The sequence below is a fragment of the Martes martes genome, assembly GCF_963455335.1.
Source record: "Martes martes genome assembly, chromosome: 10".
NCBI classification, from domain to species: Eukaryota; Metazoa; Chordata; class Mammalia; order Carnivora; family Mustelidae; genus Martes; species Martes martes.
In genome coordinates, this window is record NC_137898.1 from 11,197,799 (window position 1) to 11,222,205 (window position 24,407).

Consider the following 24,407-nt stretch of genomic DNA (forward strand, 5'->3'; position numbering starts at 1 on the left):
CCTTAATAATTTCTTAGTGTGCATTTCTTATTCCTTCTTATTTCCTCCTTCCCCTGCCACAGAGGTAAGCAAGGAAAACAAAACTGCTCTAAAACCTCTGATACATACAATGATCAACTCAAATTATACCAAAAGAATCCACGCCGCCAATGCACTGCTGTCCCTCAGACTTTGTGGGTCCCTGAACCAAAGCCAAGATCAACATCTGACTGAACAATTCATACTCACTGTGAACAGTACAGGTGAGTAGCTTTATTCTCTGGAAGTTTTTGGAGAAGACTTACCTATCCATAAAGATTATCTCCAGCAATAGATCTTTGGACATAATTTTGTATCCAAAGTCTCCCTGCTACATCTATTCTAGCTGTATAAAACTTGAGGGGACAGAAAGATATCTCAAGAAGTGGAGTTGCAAAGTGGGGGGTTTGGAGGGTAGGAAAAGAATAAATGAAACAAGATGGGATCGGGAGGGAGACAAACCTTAAGAGACTCTTAATCTCACAAAACAAACTGAGGGTTGCTGGCGGGGGGGTGGGTGGCGGGGAGAGGGTGGTTGGGTTATGGACACTGGGGAAGGTACGTGCTATGGTGAGTGCTGTGAAATGTGTAAACCTCGCGATTCACAGACCTGTACCCCTGGGGCTAATAATACATTATACGTTAATTTAAAATAATAATTATTATTATAATAATAATTCAAATAAAATGGGGAAAAAAAAGAAAGATACCTCAAATCCTCTTGCTATTTACAGCTAGGCCTTACTTGTCTGTGTCCTGAAAAACATTTTCTTTTAAAGAGTCACAAAGAAAATCAAAATAAATTAAAGACTCTTATCCACTAATACTGTTCTATAAGTTACCTGAGTTCACAACCAGGAGGGATATGGCTCACATGTAAGAAACCGGACAATAGCAAGGAAATCGCAGGGAAATAGAGATGAGGACTGAGTCTTTTTGGTTTTGTTTTTCTTTTTGTTCTTTGTTTTGTTTTAGAGAGGTGGGGAGGGACCAAGGTAAAGGGAGAGAGAGAATCTTAAGCAGACTCCATGCTCAGCACTCAGTGCAGAGCCCAATACAGGGCTCAATCCCACAACCCTGAGACCATGAACTGAGCCAAAATCAAGAGTCAGATGCTTAACAAACTGAGACACCCAGGCACCCCAGATGAGGACTAGGGTTGAATGCAGGCTAAATGCTGAGCCCTTCATGTCAATACGGAGCCTTGCTTTCTAATTGAGATAAGGGAGAAATGAAGCCACCCCTATCTACCTCACAATATTATTCTAAGAATTACAAGAAACCTGAGAATTTTGATACTCTACAAGGCAGAACATCCAAGTTAATTATTACTATCTTGGCAAGATGGCACCCACAAAGAGAGTAAATCCCAAAGTTTTATTATCTGTTCTTTTCCTTTTAAAATTTTTATAAGGATTGCAGGATTCCCAAAACACCTCATGATTTCATGGGGAAGACTATGATCCAGCTGGCATTTATACAGCACTGTTAGAAAAGTCTTTGCTTTGGGAATAAAGAAGACAACAGTAAAATATTTGTATAGAGTGGAAAAAAAGAATTGACAGGTGATGTAAGACAAGAAAGACAGGATGCCAAAAAAAATCACAAACATGTACCTTGTTAAACTCGAATACTTTTCTTTTCAGAGCCATCTTTAACCTCGGGACAGCTTGCCTTGGCTATACTGGCTTTGGGAGCATGTAAAGCACCTGATGGAATGTCTATAAATTATTCTGAACTGATCAAAAGGCTAGGAAATAAATACAAAGCAGAAATCAGAAATATGGGTGAGAGTCAAATGTTCAGAGTCCCTGAACAACTTGTCTTCTCCTCCACTGGTTCAGATTTCAATGAAGTTTCCCTTCAGTCTTTCCTTCTCCTCTTCATTCTGTTCATCCCACATATCTTTGATCATTTTCCCTTCTTCCCTCTTTCAACATGGATCTTGAATTTTCGTTTCAAATAGATCCAAATGAGCATGGACTTTACATCCACCTTACATAAGCTGATGAACATACACACACACACACACACACACACACACACACACACACACACAAACACACTAACAGAACACAGTTTTCTTGTTCTCTAGAAGCTTGGCTTTTAGACAAATAATGAAATACACCAGAAATGGCTGAGCAATACAAGACACTATGTCAGAAGTACCAAAACACATGATACTAGCAGAAGAGATAAAGATGGCCAAAAGTGCTTTATCACTGGGAAAAATAGGCTGATCGTGATCGTGGCTACTGAGGTGCATTGTTTTTATTTCAACACCCACCCCATATTCATCCTGCTATCCATTAAGCTGTTCTAATCCCATCTTCTTGTGAGATGGCCTCTACTTCTTCTACTTCTACTTACAGTTCGAACACATTTCCATTCAAAGTGCAAGAAGCTTAGGGGTGGGAAATCTGTGTTCTAGTCCTACTTCTGTAACCACCTGAGTATCAGGATGGTATTTTCGTCTAAAGAGACATCTAAAGATGACTCACCTCAGTTATAAAATGAAAGGAGTTGAGTTAAATTGGTGGCTCTTAACAGCCTTTACATTTCTTAGGTTTGATGATTCTATGAGTGATCTTTCTCCCTCTATTACTCACCTTTCCTTAAATGTAAAGAAATTCTAAAAAAACAGGTAGGAATAGATTGAAAATTTATTACTCCACTATTATTGCCATGAGTAAGGTATTTCTTTCCTCTTGACAGAAGATCATAGTGGTAATCCACTGACTAACTACTATCAGCTCAGCCTGGACATTTTGGCCTTGTGTCTGTTCAGTGGGAATTACTCAATCACTGAAGTTGCTAAATTCCTCAATCCTGAAAATAAAAATTACTATTTTCATGGACAGTTCTCAGTAGGTGAGTGATTACACCCAGTTCCCTTGGCATAAAGGACACAGTCATTGGTAAGTCTTTTCCTTTGAGTTTTTCTACCTGTAAGAACTTGGACTTTATTTTTATCCTCTTAACCCTAGTGATCAGGGAAGAAAATTTTCTTTTTGAGAAGAACGAATATTGGGGGGCATTTAAGCATCTTTCTAGATATCTAATATAGTAGAAAGATCCAGTTCCTACATTACCCCTTCTTTGAATTATATAACCAATGGATATTAACTCTTGACCTTAATTTTCCCATCTGTAAAATAAAGACAGATTGTGAGAATCTTCATATAAGACATTTTAGAAAGTGTAAGTATAGAGGCAGGAAAACAGTGGAATTCATTTAACTTAACTTCACCTCTTTCTTTAATTTATTGGGAGCACTTAATGTGTGGGCTTACTTGGACAACACAACCTTTCCATGGACAAGGCCCAATATTTTGTTTGATGAAGTCTGTACCTTCAATAGACAAGGACTAGAAATTTTCTCCTGGGTCAGTTTACACATACAAAAAGAAGCCCCCTCTAGACAGCTAGTATTGCTGCTAAGCCCTTATGGATCCAGATACACAAGCTCATCTTTCTCCAAGAAGCCTAAAGAGAATCACCATTCAGTATCTCTGGATAGTAAGGTGAGATTTCTTTCTATGGGAGAGGGAAGGTACCACACTTAAAGAATCCAGTAGGGGAACTAAGTAACAAGCCAGAAAAAAAGATTTTATCCTCCCTTCTTCCAAACTCTTGCTTCATCCTCCCCCTTAAGAAGCTTTATTGGAAAACAACTCTCTTAAGTGCTATTTTTCTAATCAGCCTAGTGGAAACATTGGAACATTGCAAAGACATATGTTGCTTAGGGTATCATCACGAATTCTCCCAATTACTTTGCTAATATGGCTGAGAGATGAAAAAAAATGAGAACAGCCAAGATGTAGAAGTGGAAAACTGTCCGTGTGTATGCACCTGCAAATCCGTATGTGTTTCTATGACCAACAGGTGAATTATTGTGTACAAGGCACAGGGATACTGAACATAAAAAAGGGATCTTGAAATATTTGAGTGTTCAGTGCTGAAGCGATGATTGCTATCCTTTCAAATCCTTTTCTCCCATCATCAACTAGGATGACCAGTCTTCCCAGTTTGTCCAGATATAAGCCTCTTTTAGTGATGAAAATTCTACCTACCAGCCATGGTCAGACCATGGCAAGCTGAAATGGTTGGTCACCCTATCACCAATGTTTTGTTTCCTGGCAGATACTGGTGCAATGGCTGTCCTGGCTCTGACTTGTGTGAAGAACAAAACAAGAGGGCAGAAACAAATAGATAGAAAGGATATAGAGACTATTAATAATTATACAGAGTCACTGATAAACAAGATTCTGTCTCAGAAAACAGAAAATGGTCTCCTCGGAAACATATATAGTACAGGAGAAGCTATGCAGGTAAGTCAGAGGATAAAATAGGAGACAGAGAAGAGAGTTATGAAGGAAAGAAATATCTATATCCTTTCTTCCTGGCCCCACTCTGTTTCCTTTACGAACCGATTCTATGTGATTCTTCTCCCCTGATGGAAATGTATTCTCCTCACCTTAGATCCTTACATTTCCATGTCCAGTGCTTCCGTGAAGCTTTTCCTGACTACAACTTTTTTTAATTTTAGAGTCTACTCCAATCTCCTATGTTGTTCTATCAAATGCAATTTCACCATATGCCATATGCCAGCGTTTGGTGCTTGCCTCTTATCTCCCAAATTAGATTATGGTTGTCCAAGTGATAAGAGGCAGTGCCAGTAATACCAGCTAGTATTTACTGGAATGCTCACTAATGCACACAACCACCCAGTGAGGAAAATATTATTAGCTCCATTTCCCAGAATAAGAGCCTGAGTCATGGGGTATCAGTAACTTGCCTGACATTACAAGGCCAAAAAGTGATTTACATGGAGAGGGAACCTAAACAGTTGGTTTCAAAACTCATACTTGGCACCCACTCTGTCCTGTATATGTTCCTTGAAGTCTGGGGCTTTATTCCTGCATTCACTCACTGATTTACATCACTCTAAGGGGTAGATACAAGAAGAGATGAAGGAAGATTGACAGGAAAAAAAATTTCACTGAGTCTTTAGTACGAGTAGGGGTCTGCCAGACCACCCCAGGATGAGAGGGCTTTCCAAGGGAGAGAGGACAGCAAGGGCAAAGACCAGAAGCATGAAAGAACATTTTAGCAAGATCAAGGCGTTCAATGTGGCCAGTGAGGGTTCTTGAGAAAAATTACAGGAAGCTGGGGGTATAATAGTGGTCCAATCATGCAGGCTGTTTTTATTGTTGGTGAGAGGCTGTTGTCTGTCTTGCTGAGTTTGGCCTTCATAGAACACCGGTTGTCCATTCTGGCTGCACATATGAATCATCTAGAGGAGCTTTTGGAAAACACTAATATTTAGGCTCCCTCAAGCCAGTCAATATAGAAACTGAGAGGTGGAGCATGGGCCTTGGTCCGGTTTTACGTTTTTTCATTTAAATTCAAATAGACAACATATAATACATGACTTGTTTTTTGATGTAATGTTCAATGTTTCATTAGTTACATATAACACCCAGCTTGGTCTGGTTTTAAAACCCTACAGGGGATATTTATTCACAGCAGGCTTGGGAGCTGCTTGCCTACAGGACAGTTTTGAAGATGAAATGAAATATAATCCTTTTTATATTTTTTATTTTTTAAAGATTTTATTTATTTATTTGACAGAAAGATCACAAGTAGGCAGAGAGGCAAGCAGAGAAAGAGGAGGAAGCAGGCTCCCTGTTGAGCAGAGAGCCCGATACAGGCTCAATCCCAGGACCCTGAGATCATGTCCCGAAGGCAGAGGCCTTAACCCACTGAGCCACCCAGGCGCCCCTATAATCCTTTTTTTAAAATATCCCACAAATGCTTGTTGCCTTCTTGGTTAACTTAAAGGGTCTTCAGGAAAAATGAAAAGAGGAACCATCCTTCCCTTAGAAACTACAGAGCGACATCTGCAGGACCAACCTGTTTTTGTCCTTATCTTACTCACTCTGATACCTTCCTAAATTTTCCTACCCCATCATGCTGTCCCCTCCAGTTTACATTTGGTGCTTCTATAGATTCTATTCAAGAATCTATTTGACTCCACACTGTTAAGGAAATAATGTCAGACACCTCACCCTGAAGCTCAGGGATCCACCAATGTGGCCCCAACCTCATTTTCTAGCCTGAGTCTCCCCTGTACACCAGTCCTCCCAGGCCATGAGGAATTCCCTGGGGATTTTGCAGACAGTGTCATCAGAGACAGGCCATGCCCTGGCCTCACCTACTCTAGCATCCTTGATCATGCTATTCCCTCTGGGTATAGTGCTCCTCTCCTGTCTCCTACTGAAATTCTGTCATACCATCAAGGTCTACCTCAAGTACTGCCTTCTCCACCAAGCCTTTCCTCAGGGTCACGAAATGTTTATGTGCTCTTCCTCTTCTGAAAAGCCATGGCACTAGATGCTGCTCTTAAGGCATTCGCCTTAGGGACTCCTTCATGATTGTCTGTTAACAGCATTTATCAGGTATCTCCCATATGAAAGGTATTGTTCCATGTCAAGTCTATAAGAGTGAATAGGTAAAGTCTGTTCTTATTGATGCCATTACTGGTTGTGTTATTTAGCAATTCTCCATCTCCCCCCAAACTAGTTTTTAAATTTCTTGGTGTCAGGAAGGTAACCTAGTTGTCTAAGGTGCTTACCCTGTGGTCAGAGGCCAGTAAATATTTACTGAATTCATTAGATGTAGGCTTTCCCCTTATTTGACCTTTCTCTCATTCATTCTCATTCCCTCTCATTCTTTGTCTCACACATTAGGCTCTCTTTGTCTCACCCAACTATTACAACGAAAATCAATGGGTTTGTGAAAAAACACGGGATACAGTGCTCACAGAAATTTCTCAAGGAGCATTCCGTATGCCAACTGCTGCAGCTCAAATCTTACCAGCCCTGATGGGAAAGACCTACTTGGATGTTAACAAAGACTCTTCTTGTGTCTATGGCTCAGGTAGAGTACTAAAGAGCAGAATACCCAAAGAATGTGAGACTAAGATGTCCTTAGGGACCAAAAGTGACCAGATAAACCACTAAAGCATAACAGTTCCCAGATAGAATGTGGTCCTCCATGTGTCACCAGTGATTATAACCACCTGAGGATTTCTTCTTAACAGTGTAGTAGATGTTGTTCTTGGTTCAAACACTGATAAACAAGGTAGACTTGATTCAGTAATGTCTATCTTCAAAGGGATGTTTTCTGATGGTTAGAGAGATGTTCTGAGCATCATTCCCACTCTAAACAAAGTATGTTTTTGACTCTCCATTATGCACAATGAGAGAGCCCTCAGGGAACTCAGAGGAATATGGAAGGAATATGGAAGTGTTATAAGAAAATTAGAACATGAATCATTTATTCAAACAACTGATTTTTAAACCAGGGATGAAAGAAGATTTGACTTTTATCTATGTTCATTCCTGGCTCAGCCACTTACAGGTTTAGAAACCTTAGACAAAACGTTTAATCTCTAAACTTCAGTTTACTAATATAAAACATGCAAATGATAAACATACCTAACATGGATATTTGTAAGGACTGAATAAGATAAGCTATGTAAAATGATTAGTACAGTGCCTGATACTTAATATGTCTTCAATAAATGTTAAGAAATAAAGGGCATCCAAAAAAAGGAAAGCATCATTAAATGCTATACAAAAGGAAAGAAAAGAAAAATTCAGGAGGGTTGATAAGAAAGAGGAGACAGGGAACCTGCATTGTTTAAACAGCTGGGAGTGAAGCTGAACCACACATTTACAAGCTGGTGCCTATCTGGTTTAGGCACACAAGAGATCTGCCCCTTGGCTGATGATTCTTGCTCCTTGTAGCAATCCTCCTCTACCTAAAGGAAAGCAGGCCTGGAGGAGGGGTTGGATGCGTTTGTAAACTTGAACATCATTTTTATTTTTCTGAATAGTAATTCTTCTCTGTTTTTCTTTTTCTGCCAGATTCCTTCGACATTTCCACTCAGGAACCTATTATATCAGTGACACCTGCTGTCTCACCTTCACAAATCCAAGTAAATTACTCTGTGGTAATTGATAACAGAAAAGATCGTATTGTGGTCTCTGTGACAGATGGTTCTGTCTTCCTAAATGTGATGGAACAAGCCCAGAAAGAAAATCCAACTCTATTTAGGTATGTCTGTGCCTAACCTAAGGTGAAGGTATTTGGTGATTTTGAAAGACTTAGTAAGAACACATAAGCACCTGAATAAAAGTATATTTGAAACATTAGTACTTTGCTGTCCATCTACATCTCATGGCAGGGTTTAAAAAAAGGTGAGACTTTCCATCTTCCAACACACAGTAGGTACTAAATTAATGTTCACTTAATGGGTGAATAAGTCCCAGGGATCTCTCTTCTGTCAGCAAGATTCCTTCAACAAAGAGAACCTCTTAGCTCAGTCATTTTGTGTTCAGAACACTGGGTCATTATCTTTGAATCACTGACCCCTTTGAAAATCAGATGAGTGCAGTGGCTTCTGATCCCAGACAAGTAAACATAGACACAAAACTTGTCCTTTAAATCAGAGGTTTCACAAATGCCCTGAGTCTCTCCATGCTCCCCACATTCAGATTCATGGAGCCCTATATTTAGGTTTCCTGGCCTAAAGAAGTCAAATATTAAAATTAAGATATTAACTTTGCCTCTGAAAGGTATGATTCACTTGACTCCCCAAACCTAATCAGCAATTATTTACTTTGTCTAGTAACGTGATGTAAGATGCCATAGAGAATATTTTATATATATAGTATGTACTGTAAATGTTATACACACACACACACACACACACACACACACGCAATGTAAGTATTTTAAAGGTTGCTTTCAAGGGCTCCCAGGAAGGCAGAGAAATGTGGCCAGGGAATGTGAAACAAACATTGGCCATGTCACTTCTTAATAAACACAACATGAAATATTAAGTTGCTCTTTCCTGTTCTTCTTTCCTAAGAGAAAACCTACTTACTCATGATGCCTCTAGGATGTGAGGTTAACATTTTCTTCTGCTGCTTTTGTCTCTTCGACGGTTACTATCTTGGGGTAGAAGATTAGCAGTTGTTGAATACAGAGTGTCTACCACAAAGGGAGGCAGGGGCAGAAATAGGCTTCATTTCTCTAATTCAGCAGAGATTGTGTGGTGCCTGCGTCAGAACCACCTGGAGTGTTTATTACACATGCAGATTCCTAATCACCACCTATTTACCTACAGAATCAAAGTATCTGAGGATAGGGCCGGGAAATCTGCTTTTCTTGATAATGGCTTCAAATGATTCTTAGGTCCATTGAAGTTTGAGAAATGTCCATTAAAGTTGCCCTTGAAAGTTCTAAGTTCTTGAAACCCATTTATTGTCCCCACAGGTTCAAAACAAAGGAGACCGCATGGGGCCCCTACATCATCAGTGTTCGGGGCATAAAGGCCAGCACTAATGACAGGACCTACTGGGAGCTCCGGAGCAATGGTGAACACCTGAACCAAGGTAAGGGAGAGAGTGCTAAAAAGCCCCAGAGAGTGACAATGCCCCAAACATCCCAATATGAGTGTGTGAGCTTTGGTGGGGAATGTGCCAAGGTGTTGGGAAAGTGAGATCCATTATTTGGTGATTTGGTAGTTAAATCATTTGCAACATTGGGCACCTGGATGACTCAGTCAGTTACCATTGGGCACCTGGATGATTCAGTCAGTTACTCAGATGACTGAGTCAGACTCAGATGACTCTCTTGTTTTCAGCTCAGGCCATGATCTCAGGGTTGTGAGATCAAGCCCTGAGTAGGGCTCCACGCTCAGTGGGGAGACTGCTTGAGATACTCTCCCTCTTCCTCTGCCCCTCCCCTTCCCTGCTCCTATTATCTTTCTCTCTAAAATAAATAAATCTTTAAAAGAATCATTTGATCCACTTTTCATTCTTCCTTTTCAGGAGCTGGTAGTTATGTTGTCCATGCAGGAGATGATTTGGAGGTTCGCTGGAGCACATACTAATAAATTCAATCTCTGCCTGGACTTGCAGGCAGAGATTGGCCTCATCCCTTCCTTTTCTCTCATCTCAATTTTAATAGGAGCATCAATAACCTTCCCTTCTCTCTTTATGTGTTCAATAAAAGATCAACAACAATACAAAAGGAGCATTTTCTAATCATTTCATTTTAAAGGGGGATTATTGATAGAAGGAAGGGGAGGGGAAAAGAGATTAGACCATATGTCTAAACTGAGTTCTACTCAAGGTTCCACTGCTAACTGTGTGGGTGACCTCAGGCAGTGAGTGGGAATGGAGATAAGGTTCTAGATCTAGTGTTGATGCAGCAGCCAATGAGATCAGGTAGAAAATCTCTAGGGAGGCAGTTCTCTGAGGCCCAGATGTAAGGGACTAACTGAGTGGACATATTGACCTCAGAAAGGCAGTGGGTAGAGAGAAAAAATACTGCTCTGAAGAAAGAGGGAAAGGTGAGACTTCTACATAAAAGACCAGTCCATAAAGTCTCAGGAATAATCTCCAGCTATCTCCCTTGGGTTCCATTTTTTTCTTCTTCCACATGTATTTTCCTTTTATTTCACCATAAAAATCACTCTGATATTCACTCTGATATTCATATCATCAAAATACACATGAGGAAAAAATCACCTTTGATGATTTCGGTAGAATTCACATTTTAAAAGTATATATATATATATATATATATATATATATATATATATATATATATATAAAATCAGGGGCACCTACAGGTGCCTGGGTGGCTCAGTCAGTTCAGCAGCTGACTCTTGGTTTTGGCTCAGGTCATTGACCTTAATGCCCTGGGATCAGTGGTGTTGGGCTACCTGTTCAAAGAGAAGTCTGTTTGGAGATTCTCTCTCTCCCTTACCTCTGCACCTCACCCAGCTCGCTCGCTCGCTCTCTCTCAAATAAATAAATCTAAAAATAAAAATAAGTCAGGGGTGCCTGGGTGGCTCAGTCAGTTAAGTGTCCCATACTCGAGTTCAGCTCAGTCATGAGCTCAGTGAGGTTTAGCACCACGGCTAGCTCCATGCTGAACATGAGGCCTGCTTGAGATTTTTCCCCTTCCCCCTGCCTCCCCCTCTGCTCCTTACCTCGCTCTCTCTCAAATAAATAAATACAACCTTTAAATAAAGCTACCCCAAAAGGAAGATACCTTCAGGCAGAATTAGTTCAATTATTTTATAAGTGCCTCCCTCATTTCTCCTGTGTTCCCTTCATGATACTCTTAGCTTCCTCCCCTCCACCAGCAACCCTGCTTCATAGTCAGGCTTTGACCATTGCTTTCTGGTACTGGTCCTCAACCCTCAGGGTCATCTCCACCTGATTCTTCATTAACTTTATATGACAGATGCCTTCCTCACTAGACAGCAATGGATTCTATCCCCTTGGGTCTGGGTCTCATCTTGAAAGCTAAGTTACGGACAAGAGACCTTCACAGTGCTGCTCATATGGGACAGCAGCTGTCGGACATGTTTGTAGACTCTACAAGCTATGTGAAATTGAGGGATAATGGCTTATGGTAATAAATATGCAGGATGTTACATAATTGCTATTCCTGACTATGATACACAGTGTGACCATACAACTTATCATCCAACCACAACACTGTAAAGAGTGAAAGCAAACACTGTTAATAATTATGCTCAAAAAGACAGATTAGAAACTGGTAATATCCTGGGGAAAAAAAACAGTACATATGGTTGGTTTTGTCCCTCAGGAAAAATAATAACGCTCAAGCAAAAAATTACAGGAAGTACTGAACCCGCAATGGACCACTGAAATTGAATCTCAAAATAACGAAGTTGGAATGGGTCCCTTTGAGATTGCAGACTATCGCACAAAGGTTCTAGGTCACTTTCGATAATAACCACTCAACATCAGTAAAGCACACCATTTATATTAGACCTATTCTCCCAAATGTGGTATAAGGATATTCTAGTTGGCACAATGACACAGAATCAAATAACATGTTATCACAGCATGAAAAAGTCATTTCTTTTGCAATTCTCATTTAATTCCTTTCTTTGGATCAAACATAAAATCTCAGTTAATGCCACTGTGTTTCTAACACTTCCCTGTAGCACCACGAGCCTCCATTCTTAGCAGACAGAACTCAGTTTCTCCCAATCATTGGTCCCATAGTAGAATATAGTAACATTGCTATCTGATAGGAATGCATTTAATCCCAGAGACAGACATGGAGAGAAATGGAGTAACATTCCCTTTGCATTCTACTGACATTGCCCAGGGAATCCTAACTCTGGCCACACCTGCCTTATGAGAAGCTCTAAGGCTTAACACTATGACAGAACCAAGAGAGTCTGAGGGGAGAAACTTCCCTCTGCTGTCACAGCAGAGAATAATCAACACAAATAAACCTCTCAGACATCCATTGAGAGTCTGGGTGCTTGGATACCAGACAGTGAGGCACAGGCAAAAACAGGCAAATAAATTGATAAATTTCCATCAAGGGATGCCTGGGTGGCTCAGTCAGTTGAGTATCTGACTCTTGATTTTGGCCCAGTCATGATCTGAGTCCTGAGATTAAGGTCCAAGTCAGGCTCTGTGCTCAGCATGGAACCTTGAGATTCTCCTCCTCCTTCTCTCTCAAATCTGCCCCTCCCCCATCTTCCCCCAACCCCCCGTCTCTTAAAAAAAACTAGTTCTCTCAATAGTTAGTCAAGGACTGTCGAAATATATGAGTTAAGAAATGTATGGCCTGTGTGGTTTCTGTTCTGGAAGTTATTTGCCAAGTGACACAATTGTATCATAATCAGTCTTGCAACAACCATGGCTGTGGCAATTTATAAGGAAAAGTGTGTTTAAAGAGCAGGCACATGGAGGGGTCGTGGCTTATCTCAGGATGGGCACAATCAGGCACTGGAACCCAAAGTCAGTGCCATGCTGGGATCCTAATCCTGTGTTAGATTCTTACTGCTGCTGCAACAAATTACCACTAATTACTGGCTTAAGACAAACATATCATTGTACAGTTGTGGAGGTCAGAAGTCAGAAAGGGGTTTCAGTGATATAAAATCAAGGTGTTGAAAGGGCTGAGTTCCTTCTAGAGGTTCTAGGGGAGAAACCCATTTCCTCACCTATTCCAGCTTCTGGAGGAAACTAGCATTCCTCCACCTTCAAAACAGCACTCAGATCACTCCCACCTCTGTTCCCATCACCACATCCCCTTCTCTGACTCACTCTGCTGCCTCTCTCTTCCACTGATAAGGACATCTGATTACAGCGGATCCTCTGATATAAACCAAAATAATCTTCTTATGTTAAAATCAGCTCATTAGCAACCTTAGCTCCCCCTTGTCATGTGACCTAACATATTCATAGATTTCAGAGATTAGGATGTAGATACCTGTGTGGGGTTGAGGGGAGGGCATAGTTGTGCCTACCACTCCTTCACATGACATGCAAATCCCTCAAACTGTCTTTCTGGTCTCACCCCACCATACACTACATGGTAGATAATAATACAAAACTTGATGGCTTAGAACAACAAGATGTATTATCTCAAGTTTCTGTGGGTCAGAGTCTCTCAATAAGGCCACAATCAAGATGTCAACTGAAGCTTCATCTGAAAGCTCAACTGGGGAAGAATCAGCTTTCAAGATCATTCACATCATTGTTGGCAGGATTCCTCCTTCCCTGGATGTTGACTGGAAGCCACCCGCAGTTCTTTCCATAGAGGCCTCTCTACCAGGCAGCTCAGAACATGGCCGCTGGCTTTCTCAGAGCAAGAAGCAAGAAGAGCCTGCAAGCAAGAGAGACTGCAAGCAAGAGGGAAGTTGGACCTTTGTCTCCTCATCATATAACTTTTCCTGCATTATATTCATGAGAAGTGAGGCCAGCCCACACTCTGGAGAAGGGGATTTCACAAGGGCATGGATATCAGGATGTGGGAACACAGGGCCACATTAGAAGCTGTCTAATGCACTCCAATATGTATCCTGTGCTTTCATCTCACAAAACCACCAACACTCCTCTGAGAAAGAAAAAAAATGTCCTATATTTGTTCATTAATTTGCTCATCCAAAAATTATTTATTCTGTTCCTACTGTGAAATAAGCAGTACAGTAGCTCAAGGGCTGGAGATAGAACAGTGAACAAGAGACAAAGACCCTTCCCCCTTGGAGTGGACATTCCAGTGGAGAGGGTGACAGACAGTAAACAAACCACACAGTGTGACAGAGGGTGAGGAGTCATAACAGGGAAGGAGCACAGTGGGTGTCCATGGGGGTGACACTGTCTTCTACATAAGAGAGATGGTCTGGGAAGACCTCTTTGAGAACTGGCCCCAGAGCAAAGACATGAAGGAAGTGCAGGAGCCACAATGAGAATATTTGAGGAGGAGTGTCCCGGGCAGTGCGGACAGCAAATCCAAAGGCGGGTGATGGCTTCAGGGAACAAGAAGAAGCTCAGTGCCGCTGGAGCAGAGGGAGCAAGGGAGAAGGCAGTCAGAGGGGATATCCAAAAGGCAACCAGGAGCCAGAACTGACAGGGTCTTGTCATTAAAAATGACATTGAATTTTATTCTAAGATCGGAGTCACTAAAGAATGGCCCCGCCAAATGAAGCTGCTTAAATTCCAGTAGTTACAAAAAAATTAGCCCCTCCCTTCATAATTTCAAATGCTATTTCTAGTTATATGTTATAGGAAGGTATACTCTGCTTTAATATAGCTGCATTTAACATTTAATATAGTTCATTGATCCACATTTTCTAATTACTTACTTTAAAAGATGGTATCTGAAAGCCCTAGGTGTTTGAAACTGCTTTGTTCCCAGATAAAGAAAGAGAAGTCAAATGAAACAATCTCTGGGCGGGGCCCCTGGGTGGTTCAGGTCCACTAAGCATCCGCTCTTGATCAGGTCTTGATCTCAGGGTCATGAGCTGGAGCCCTGCCTTGGGTTCCACACTGGGCATGGAGCCTACTTAAAAAACAAACATACAATTTCTGGGAAGCTTGGGTCCATTGCTCACCTGAAGTCAAACAACCTTAAAGGGCCTAGGCTGGGACTCAGGTCACAGCAACTTATTAACTGCATAAAGGTCAACTTCACAAAGCAAGTGCCTTGAACCAAAAGCAAGGCGGTGCCTTAAGAACTGCCTAACCTTCGGTGAAGTGGCTGCCGACCAACAGCCAGGAGGTTGTCTGGGCAGGTGTGTAAAGGCCCAGGAGGAAGGCCTGTTTACGCTCACTCACAAACCAGCCACACTCCTGATGTGATGACCCAGGACTGTGGGGAAGGACACTCTGTCATGGCCATCACTGCACACTCAGCCCCAAGTGTCTCCTACGACTGTGCCACCTAGAAGTCACCTCCACACACCTGGGAGGATGGATAGGCGGGAACTTAGATAAGCATGTGGAAATTAGTTCTATCAGAGAAGGAGGGGTCAGCTTAAGTGGTTAGGAGTGGCCAGAAGGGGGAGGACGCCAGACTGTCTGACAAAAAGAAGCACATATAAGAGAAAATAGAGAAACACCCTGCTTTCAAACACGGGGATCTGTGCACGTAGACTAAACAAGAGAGAGTGGGATGACCTGGTTCACCCTCCCCCTCCTGAACCTTCTCTGGGCTGCAGCTGGGACCGGCACCTGGACCCGAAGTTCATGCTGTGAGTATGGTGGTTTTTCCAGAGAGGTCAGGGGAGCAGTTCCCCCGGGCACAGGGGGAAACCTTACACACGGAGGTCTGCTGAGGAGAAAGTGATTGAAAACGGCAATCACTGTAGGAGTTCCAAGTGGGCGAGTCAGGGTGTGTGCTGCATCTTTCCTGACTGAACCCCGTAAGTGCTTGGAGAGGCAAGTCTATGCATTTTACCTTAGAAGAGGTTGAAATAGTGGTGCAAGAACAATGGCTGGCAGCACAAAGAGAGATGCTCAGAGCTCTTCTGACCAAGTACCACTGCTGGGGGATGTTGGAACTCACTGAGGACAGCTCGTATCCCATGTCTTCCATATTTTCCATGTAAGACTGAGAAGAAAAGGGGGTGCCTGACTGGCCTAGTTGAGGAGCATGCAACTCTTGATCTCAGGGTTGTGAGTTCAAGCCCCATGCAGAGTGTAGAGATTTTTAAAAAATCTTTTAAAAAGGAAGGTCACCTGGGTGGCTCAGTCTGTTGAGCGTCTAACTCCTGCTTTCAGCTCAGGTCATGATCTCAGGGTGGTGGGATCGAGCCCAGCGTTGAGTGCTGCTCTCAGGAAGGAGTCGGCTTGTCCCTTTCCCTCTGCTCCTCTCCCTGCTGGCCCACAGGTCACTGTCACTCTCTTTCTCAGTCTCTCTCTCTCTTTCTCTCTCTCTCAAATAAATAAATAGATAATAAAATCCTTAAAAAAAAAGAACTTTATTATTTTTTTTTTAGGATTTATTTATTTGAGAGAAAGAGAGAGTGAGGTGGGGTGGGGCAGATGGAGAGGGAGAGAGAGAATCCCAAGCAGACTCCATGCTGAGCACAGAGCTGGACGTGGGGCTCCATCCCAGGACCCTACGGTCAGGACCTGAGCCAAAAACCAGGAGTTAGACATTTAATCAACTATACCACCCAGGCACCCCCCTGAAAAAAGTTAACTTTAAAATAAAAGAGTGAGAAAAAAAATACAAGGAAATCAGTGATTTCTAGGAATCTGCTAAAAATAATATGAAATGGCCATGAGCCATATTGCTTGAACATCCTAAGTGAGAAGTCACTTTGTTAAACATAAGGGTTGTTTGAGGAGATCCAACATTTAACTGGTCTAACTGGCCTCAAAAGAAAATGTCAGTGTTTTCTCCATCTCTCTTTATTTTTTTTTAAGAATTTATTTATTTATTTGACACAGAGAAAGAGACATCGAGAGAGGGAACACAAGCAGGGGGAGTGGGAGAGGGAGAAAGAAGCAGGCTTCCCACTAAGCAGGAAGCCAGATGTGGGGCTTGATCCCAGAACCCCAGGACCATGACCTGGGCCAAAGGCAGACGCTTAATGACTCAACCACCCACGTGCCCCTCCATCTCTGTTAGGGACACTAGAGGGTGTCCCTGAAAATGTTAATGATACCTAATCCTGTCTTCTAACAGAGTGACACATGGGAAACATGTTTCTGAGATGAAAAAGAGTGGATTAGGGGTTTAGTAAATGGCCTTTCTCTTCTTAGCTGTTCCCCCGGCACAGCAGCCCTTGGTTCATGGCATACAAGTGCTCATGGAGAACTCTGTGACCAGCTCAGCCTACCCCAATCCCAGCATCCTGATTGCCATGAACCTGGCTGGAGCCTACAACATGGAGGCCCAGAAGCTTCTAACTGACAAGCTCATGGCCAGTGACAGCGCAGGTGAGAAGTCAGAGCCTCTCCACATGCTCCCTGATTCTCCAGCCCCAGATCCCAACTTCACATCCCCACACACACCAGTGCCACCTGTGATTGTCCCTGAATCACCCAAACACCTTTCCCTAGGTACCTGCAAAGAAAGGTTCGTGAAGTCAGAGCATCTGTAGAGTTACACAGGAAAGCAGAATAAGCTCTAGACCAGACATTAAAAAGAGGGGGCTTGCAGCTCTGTTCCACCATTTATTAACCCTGAAACCTTGAGCAGGTCCCAGATCCAGACCAACCTCACGTCTTCATTTGCAAAATGCAGATGATTCTAATAACAAGGACTCTAACAGTAATAATAACAATGATAATAATAACCAAATCTCTGTTCTGCCTACTTCACAGGAGTTGCCTTGAGGATCAAGTTAGATAGTAAAGTTAAAATTATTTTCAGGTATGAATTTGGATGGGTGCTCATGCTGCTTTTCTAAATAGATACCAGGGATTCCTGATGAACTTGTCAAGTCACCAGATTAAACCCTCCTTGAACATTTTTCCATACTTCTTTCCTTAAGAAAAACAAGATCAAAAAACTATCTAGAGGTACCTGGCTGGCTCCATGGTGGGAACATGTGGCTCTTGACCTCCAGTTGGGAGTTTGAGTCCCAGGTTGGGAATAACGATTACTTTAAAAAAAAAAAAAACTTTTTAAAAAATTATCTAATTGTATTATTAAAAAATCAAAATGATCTGGAGATCAGATGAGAGAGCTCAGCCCTGACCCCTGGCACACTCTCCCCTGAGAATACATTTGTGACTGTTTTGTTCTCTCCTCCACAGACCTGACCATTGGTCAACTTGCCCTTACCATCATGGCCCTCAACTCCTCCTGCCGAGATCCTGGGAATAAAGTGTCAGTTCTACAGAGACAAATGGAAAGCTGGCCACCCTCAAGTAAGACCTCAGCAGAAGGGAGGGGAGGGTGAGGCAAATGGTCCTTCCTGAGAGTATTAGACCTAGAACAAAAAAGATGGGTGAGGGGCGCCCAGGTGGCTTAGTAGGTTAAAGCCTCTGCCTTCAGCTCAGGTCATGATCCTAGGGTCCTGGGATTGAACCCCACATCAGCCTCCCTTCTCGGGGGGAGCCTGCTTCCCTCTCTCTCTCTCTCTGCCTGCCTCTCTGCCTACTTGTGATCTCTGTCAAATAAATAAATAAAATCTTTAAAAAAAAAAAAAAAGATGGGTGAGTGGAAAATGAGGGAGGGGATACAAGTTATCTCCACTCAGGATTCTTCGGATAACCACAAAGTGAGATATTCACTTCGATTCCAAATGTACTAGAGAAGATCACTATCCTGGGAAACAGACTTATGCCATCACCTGAAGACAGTCATCCTTTTTATTCTCTTGTCCTGCTGGGTGACATTCTTATTCTGAGAAATGTTAAAGTTAGCTTTTGCCAATATGGAGTCTTTCTTTTTGGGGCAGGTTTTCTAGAAATTTCTACTTTAAAGGTTTGACTTTTACCCTTTTCATAGATGTCCTCATTATGGTGAATGTTAATCTTACAGAGACCCTCTGTGCCCTTCCCAGGTCCCAGTGCTCCAGCTTCAACCTTCTATGGGCCCAGTCTGGCGGTCCTGGCATTGTGCCAGGAGAACCCAACAAGAACCTTACCCATAGCAGCCCGCTTTGCCAAGATCCTGAGGTTTGGTTCCTCCCCCTTCAATATGGGTGAGTTGGTTGCCACTTCCAAACACTGCCCTGAGCTGGGAATATCAAGGACACTCAGGGTGGGGGGGGGGGGTGTGGACAGGAAGGGAAAGTGGGAGGGGGAGCTTTCCATGGCGGAGGAGCCAAGGGTCATGAAAATGTCTGTAGATGGAAGGCACTGAACAAACATTTGCTGGACATGTGAATTAAGGAATAAGTGAAAGGGAGACAGTAAAACAAAGAAACCAGGTCAATGCTTGAAATGTCTGACAATGACAGAATCTCTACCGGGAACAATAAATAAGTTACACAAGTCAGCAGTTATTCCCAGACAAATTCTTAAATGATTAAATCAATGTCTAGACTCAAGTCTTACCCTGAAACCTTTTTTTTAAAAAGATACATTTATTTCTGTCAAATAAATAAATAAAATCTTAAAATATATATATATACATATATATGTGTGTGTGTGTATATATATATGTGTGTATATATATATATATATAAAGATTCATTTATTTATTTTAGAGAGAGGGAGAGCAGGGAGAGGGACAGAAGGCAAGGGAGAGAGAGAACCTCGAACTGACTTCACCCTGACCGCCAGACACAGGGCTCCATCTCACGACCCTGAGATCATGACCTGAGCCGAAACCAAGTCAGACACTTAAGTGACTGAGCCACCCAGGTACCCCTGAACCCTCTCTTTTATCACTACTGATGATTCTACTCTCTGTTCCTCTCGATGTTTCTCCTTATAACATCCTGATATTCACTTTCTAGTAAACAGATAATCTCTGAACCCTAAACCCATGATGCTCCTCCCCTTCAAGGATACACTGGAACCATGTTACTTCATTCTGTAACCTAACGGTTGCTTGTCAAGGGAAGCTTTTTCCCCTACAGCACCACGTCCTTTTCTGTCCACCTTTCTGCAGGTCATGATACCTGCTCTGAATAATACCCTCTCTGTGGACATTATCACATGCCCTTCATTCACGGTCACCTTTCCTCCTTTGGACTCTCAAGCAATAGCGTATCTCAGGTTTTCACCCCATTAGCCACCCTGCCCCTGCAACCTCTCTTGTTTCAGGAAACTCTCCCATTTCAGTCTCTTTCAGATCATAATCAAGGACTCTAGTGCCCTCCCTGTGGCTCAAGAGCAGACAGGTCTCCGTTTTCCATCTGGGACCTCATGCATTGCTAGGGAGTCTGTCAGTTCAGGACTTCTTGGCCACCAATGGTTTCAACAACACTGTCATCCTTAATGAGGTTATACAATTCAGGTGGCGATTACAGGAGGGAGAAGATCAGAGAAAGGAGTCATCTGGCAAGTCTTTCACTTGTTCTGTCTTGTCTTGCTCATTCAATCCACATACACTTTCCCACGCAAATAATGAAAATGCCCCAGTGCCGGGTGCCCTGGGGGCTGCAAAGTTCCCACCATCCAGTTGTTCACAGAGCACAGTAACAATAAAACAGAGCAGAGAGTGCTGAGATTGCAAAACAGGTCCAAACAACACGTGATGGAAAAGCTCAGGAAAGAGGGGCACCTGGGTAGCTCAGTTAAGTGTCCAACTCTTTTTTTTTTTTTATTTTTTTTTTTTAAAGATTTTATTTATTTATTTGACAGAGAGAAACACAGCGAGAGAGGGAACACAAGCAGGGGGAGTGGGAGAGGGAGAAGCAGGCTCCCTGCTGAGCAGGCAACCCGATGTGGGGCTCGATCCCAGGACCCTGGGATCATGACCTGAGCCGAAGGCAGAAGTGTCCAACTCTTGATCTCAGCTTGGGTCTTGATCTCAGGGTCAGGAGTTTAAGCTCCACATTGGGCTCCATGCTGGGCGTGGAGCCTACTTTTTAAATAGTTCAGAAAAGAGACTGTACCTGTGGCACAGGGCAGACCAAAGAAGGTTTCACTGAGAGGTAGTGATGGCTGGGCCTTCCAGAATTGGTAAAATTTTTAAAAGATAAACACTGGGACAAGAAAAATGAGACTGAATGAAGCACCAGTCTACATGAATTAAAAACATGAGCCTTAGATCTGGGTTCAGGTCCTGACACTGCTTCTTACCAGCTGTGTGGCCTTGGGCCATTACTTGGCCTCTATGAGCCTCCATTTCCTTATCCCTTCAGTGGAGTTCATTATAGGTCCTATCTCACAGGTTGTCCTGAAGAATAAAGGAGATAATGTAGTTGGAATGCAATAAGCACACAGTAAATGTTAGTGTTCCTATTGTTGGGTGACGGTTGTCTCACCCACCTCCCTCCAACCATGATTCACAGACACAGGAGCTATGGCGACCTTGGCTCTGACTTGTATGTACAACAAGATCCCAGGAGGTTCAGATGAAGGTTACAAAATTCTGTTCAGTGAGGTACTAGACGAAGTCGTGAAGAATGTCAGCATGAGGATCAAAGACAATGGCATCATTGGAGACATCTACAGTACTGGCCTTGCCATGCAGGTAAACACATCACCTACACTTCTTTGTTGAGCCCATGCCAGTATGATAAGACTGGATTGTAGGATCAAGACACCAGGCTTCTTATAATTATATCTCTGGGGAAGACAAGCTAGTATGACTTGAGGTAGATTCCTTGTGGTGTTTGTCTCAGTTTCTCTACTGGTAAAACGCAGGTGTTAATTCCTCCCTACCTCATAGGTAAAGGGTGAAAATAAACTTATAAGAATTCCTTTCTCCTTCTTGGAAAAAAAATAAATAAATCCCAGAAACATATCAGGTTATTACTGATAATGATCAGGGTGTTCACAAAAATCATAGATTGATGAAAATTTGATGTATAAAAAATAAGATATTAAAATAGGTCCTCAAAAAAAAATGAAATTTTCTAATTCCCTCTTGCCAGTCAAGTGTTCTTTTTTTCAGCCCTTTATCTTGATCCAGAAAATGTAGGCTTATGTTCAACCTGAACACAGGCTGAAACAACCTGAACACAGCAGTGAAAACACCTAAAGCTGACCTGTCCAGCTCTTATAATAATCTCGATCTCATTGCAACTTCACACAGTGTTCTAAATGGGAATCAGGTGTGTCTGGTACTCTGTCCATACTCAATCCTATGTTTCCCTAGTACAGAACCCAGGCTTGGACTCCATAAGATGCTGTTTGATATATCTCCAAATGCAACCCTCACCCCATTGATTAGGGCTGACTAGGGCAGCATCTTCCCGCGGAAGACATACTAATGATAGTGGGGAGAGGTAACCAGCTAGAATCAGAAATTAAAGGGTCATCTGTGGCCAAATCATGTAGTCCAAACTCAGAAGTTCGTGCTCCGAAGTTGTAAAATGCCTGATGTGATTCATAGAAAAACTGGACCATGACCTTCTCAACTCAGAAAGCCCAGGAAACAGAGAACCCTGGAGTTGCAATGCCAGCCCTAAACCTAATATACGTCTGGACTAGTGGTAGAAAGAAATCCTTTGGAGGAGAGGAGCAGAGACTGGCCCTGATGCTCCACACATTAGAAATTAGCAAAGGACATAAACAGACTAGAAATTCATTTATGTTAAACATAAAAGCAAATACAATATCCCCACTCCAATGTGCCATGTATTCAAGCAACTAATGAGGACAACGTCAGCTTCCGTGGCATGTCAAGGTGAATGAAGTTTTGCCATGGAAAAAAAGACCATTACCTCCAAGAACAATCCTGGGACTCAGGGCTAGAAAGCCTTGTGGAATATGAGAGGCAGTCTGGACGGGATATAAGATGGGTTTTATCTATGCCTCACTTAAAATAAACTTGCTTCCCCTTAGTGCCAGACAGAGAAATGTTTGCTTTTGCTAGTTAGGTTTATGAATTCCGTTTGGGATTTTCTCACCCACAAGGTACACTCTGATAAGCTGTACCTAAGAATTAAAGCTTTATTTATGAAAACGCAAGACCTCATTCTTATCCGATATCATAGGTCATATGTATTTCTAATCAGTTAGGATACATAACCTCTCCTTACTCGAGTTATGGCACATAATGAGAGTTTACCGAAGCAGCATGAAGTCTGAAATCACCAGATATCTAATACACGACTTTTTTCCTAATTTAAAATGTTCTTCTGTGGAAAAGCAAAGGGCTCTCAAGATGTCACAACTTGAGTTTGAATCCCAGATCTCCTACCACTGGGGGAAAATACTGAATATCTCTGAATTTCACTTTCCCCATAAAAACAAGGTTGCAAAGGTATTTTTTTAAAACATCACAAGCACAATGTGATGCCAATAACTGTTCATGGTTTCTGCCAGTGGAAGAGTGATGATATTAAGCTTCCTCTCCAGCCTTCATTCATCCTCTTCCAGGATGCCAGCGCCCTTCAAGTAGCCTGGGCCACCCACATGGCTTCCCTAGGCACTCGGGAGGCACTTCCTCTGTTGCAGAATTTCTTCTCTGCTTTCTATCAAGAATCCAAAGCCTTCGAAGTTCCTCTTAACTTGGGGATTTAACTTGGAAAAAGGATCTGATAAACATCTTCATGCAAAGCTATTAATGAGTTCTCATAGGTAATGTGTTATTCCTCTCTAGAGTGTTGGCACTGGTAATGTTTTATCCCAAGGGGATCCATCTTGCTTTTGGGATCTGAGAGGTGAATATGGCAAATGAACAAGATCTGGCTGCTGAGGAGGACCTACCCGATGCCCCTTAAGCCAAACCGCCCCGTAAAGCGACCTCTGGCAGAGCAAAGAGGTCTAACAGGGATGGTCATGTCAAAAACTGTCTGGCCGTTCATCAACTGCCTTTGGCTCACAGAGCCATTTCTGATCTGACTCTCTTCTCTCACTTCCTATCCCAAGCTTCAGGTGAATCAGTCACCAGCAATCCCAAACCACTGACTTACTCTGAGGGTCATGGTCAGCACAACCCTAAAGGGAGGGAGGTGGTGATAATAGCTTACACATTACACATAACAAAATGCTTTTGCTTATTGTCCCACATCTGAACCTCAAATGAACCCGCAAAGGCAGGAAGAAATTGTGATTTCTATTTTACTCATGTGATACAAATCTCAGCAAAGTAAAATGAATTGCTTGGAGCATTAATCAAGAACCACTTTGCAGATAACAGAAACCCAAATAATTTTTGCTTAAGAAAAAAATGGGGATTTACTATTTCATGTTATAAACTAGAAGGTCCAGGGCTAGATTAAATGGTTTCAGGATTAAGCAGAATAAAGGGCTCAGATTGCGCTTTTAGGCACCACTCTTTTTTCGTCACTCAGTCCTGGTTTTCCTCATTGTCTCCTAGGGCATGGTTTCTTCAAAGGGGCTGAGGAAGATGGTCACAGCCCAGTGATTACTTACATGGTCCCAGCTGAATACCCCAGCAGGAGGAAAAGACATGCTTCTCTCTCTGAATGTCTGTATGTCAGG

The 24,407-nt window shown here is 42.4% G+C and overlaps 2 protein-coding genes across 2 annotated transcripts in view; both read left to right on the plus strand.

Moving 5' to 3' along the window:
* CBLIF (cobalamin binding intrinsic factor) overlaps nt 1-24,407 on the plus strand; it is a gene marked incomplete at both ends in the record, with an annotated part of 88,738 nt that overhangs the window by 55,993 nt on the left and 8,338 nt on the right. Inside the window, 4 exons of the mRNA XM_080816910.1 lie at nt 17,151-17,327; nt 18,150-18,263; nt 18,902-19,042; nt 21,305-21,486. Of these exons, the coding sequence (XP_080673036.1) occupies nt 17,151-17,327; nt 18,150-18,263; nt 18,902-19,042; nt 21,305-21,486 (614 nt within the window). The remainder of the gene's footprint in view (nt 1-17,150; nt 17,328-18,149; nt 18,264-18,901; nt 19,043-21,304; nt 21,487-24,407) is intronic.
* TCN1 (transcobalamin 1) lies at nt 110-9,985 on the plus strand (the record flags this gene model as incomplete). The annotated part of the gene is made up of 8 exons (XM_080817847.1): nt 110-242; nt 1,665-1,805; nt 2,734-2,889; nt 4,162-4,349; nt 6,771-6,960; nt 7,953-8,142; nt 9,367-9,485; nt 9,924-9,985. The coding sequence occupies 8 exons, from the start codon at nt 110-112 to the stop codon at nt 9,983-9,985; spliced, it is 1,179 nt and encodes a 392-aa protein (XP_080673973.1).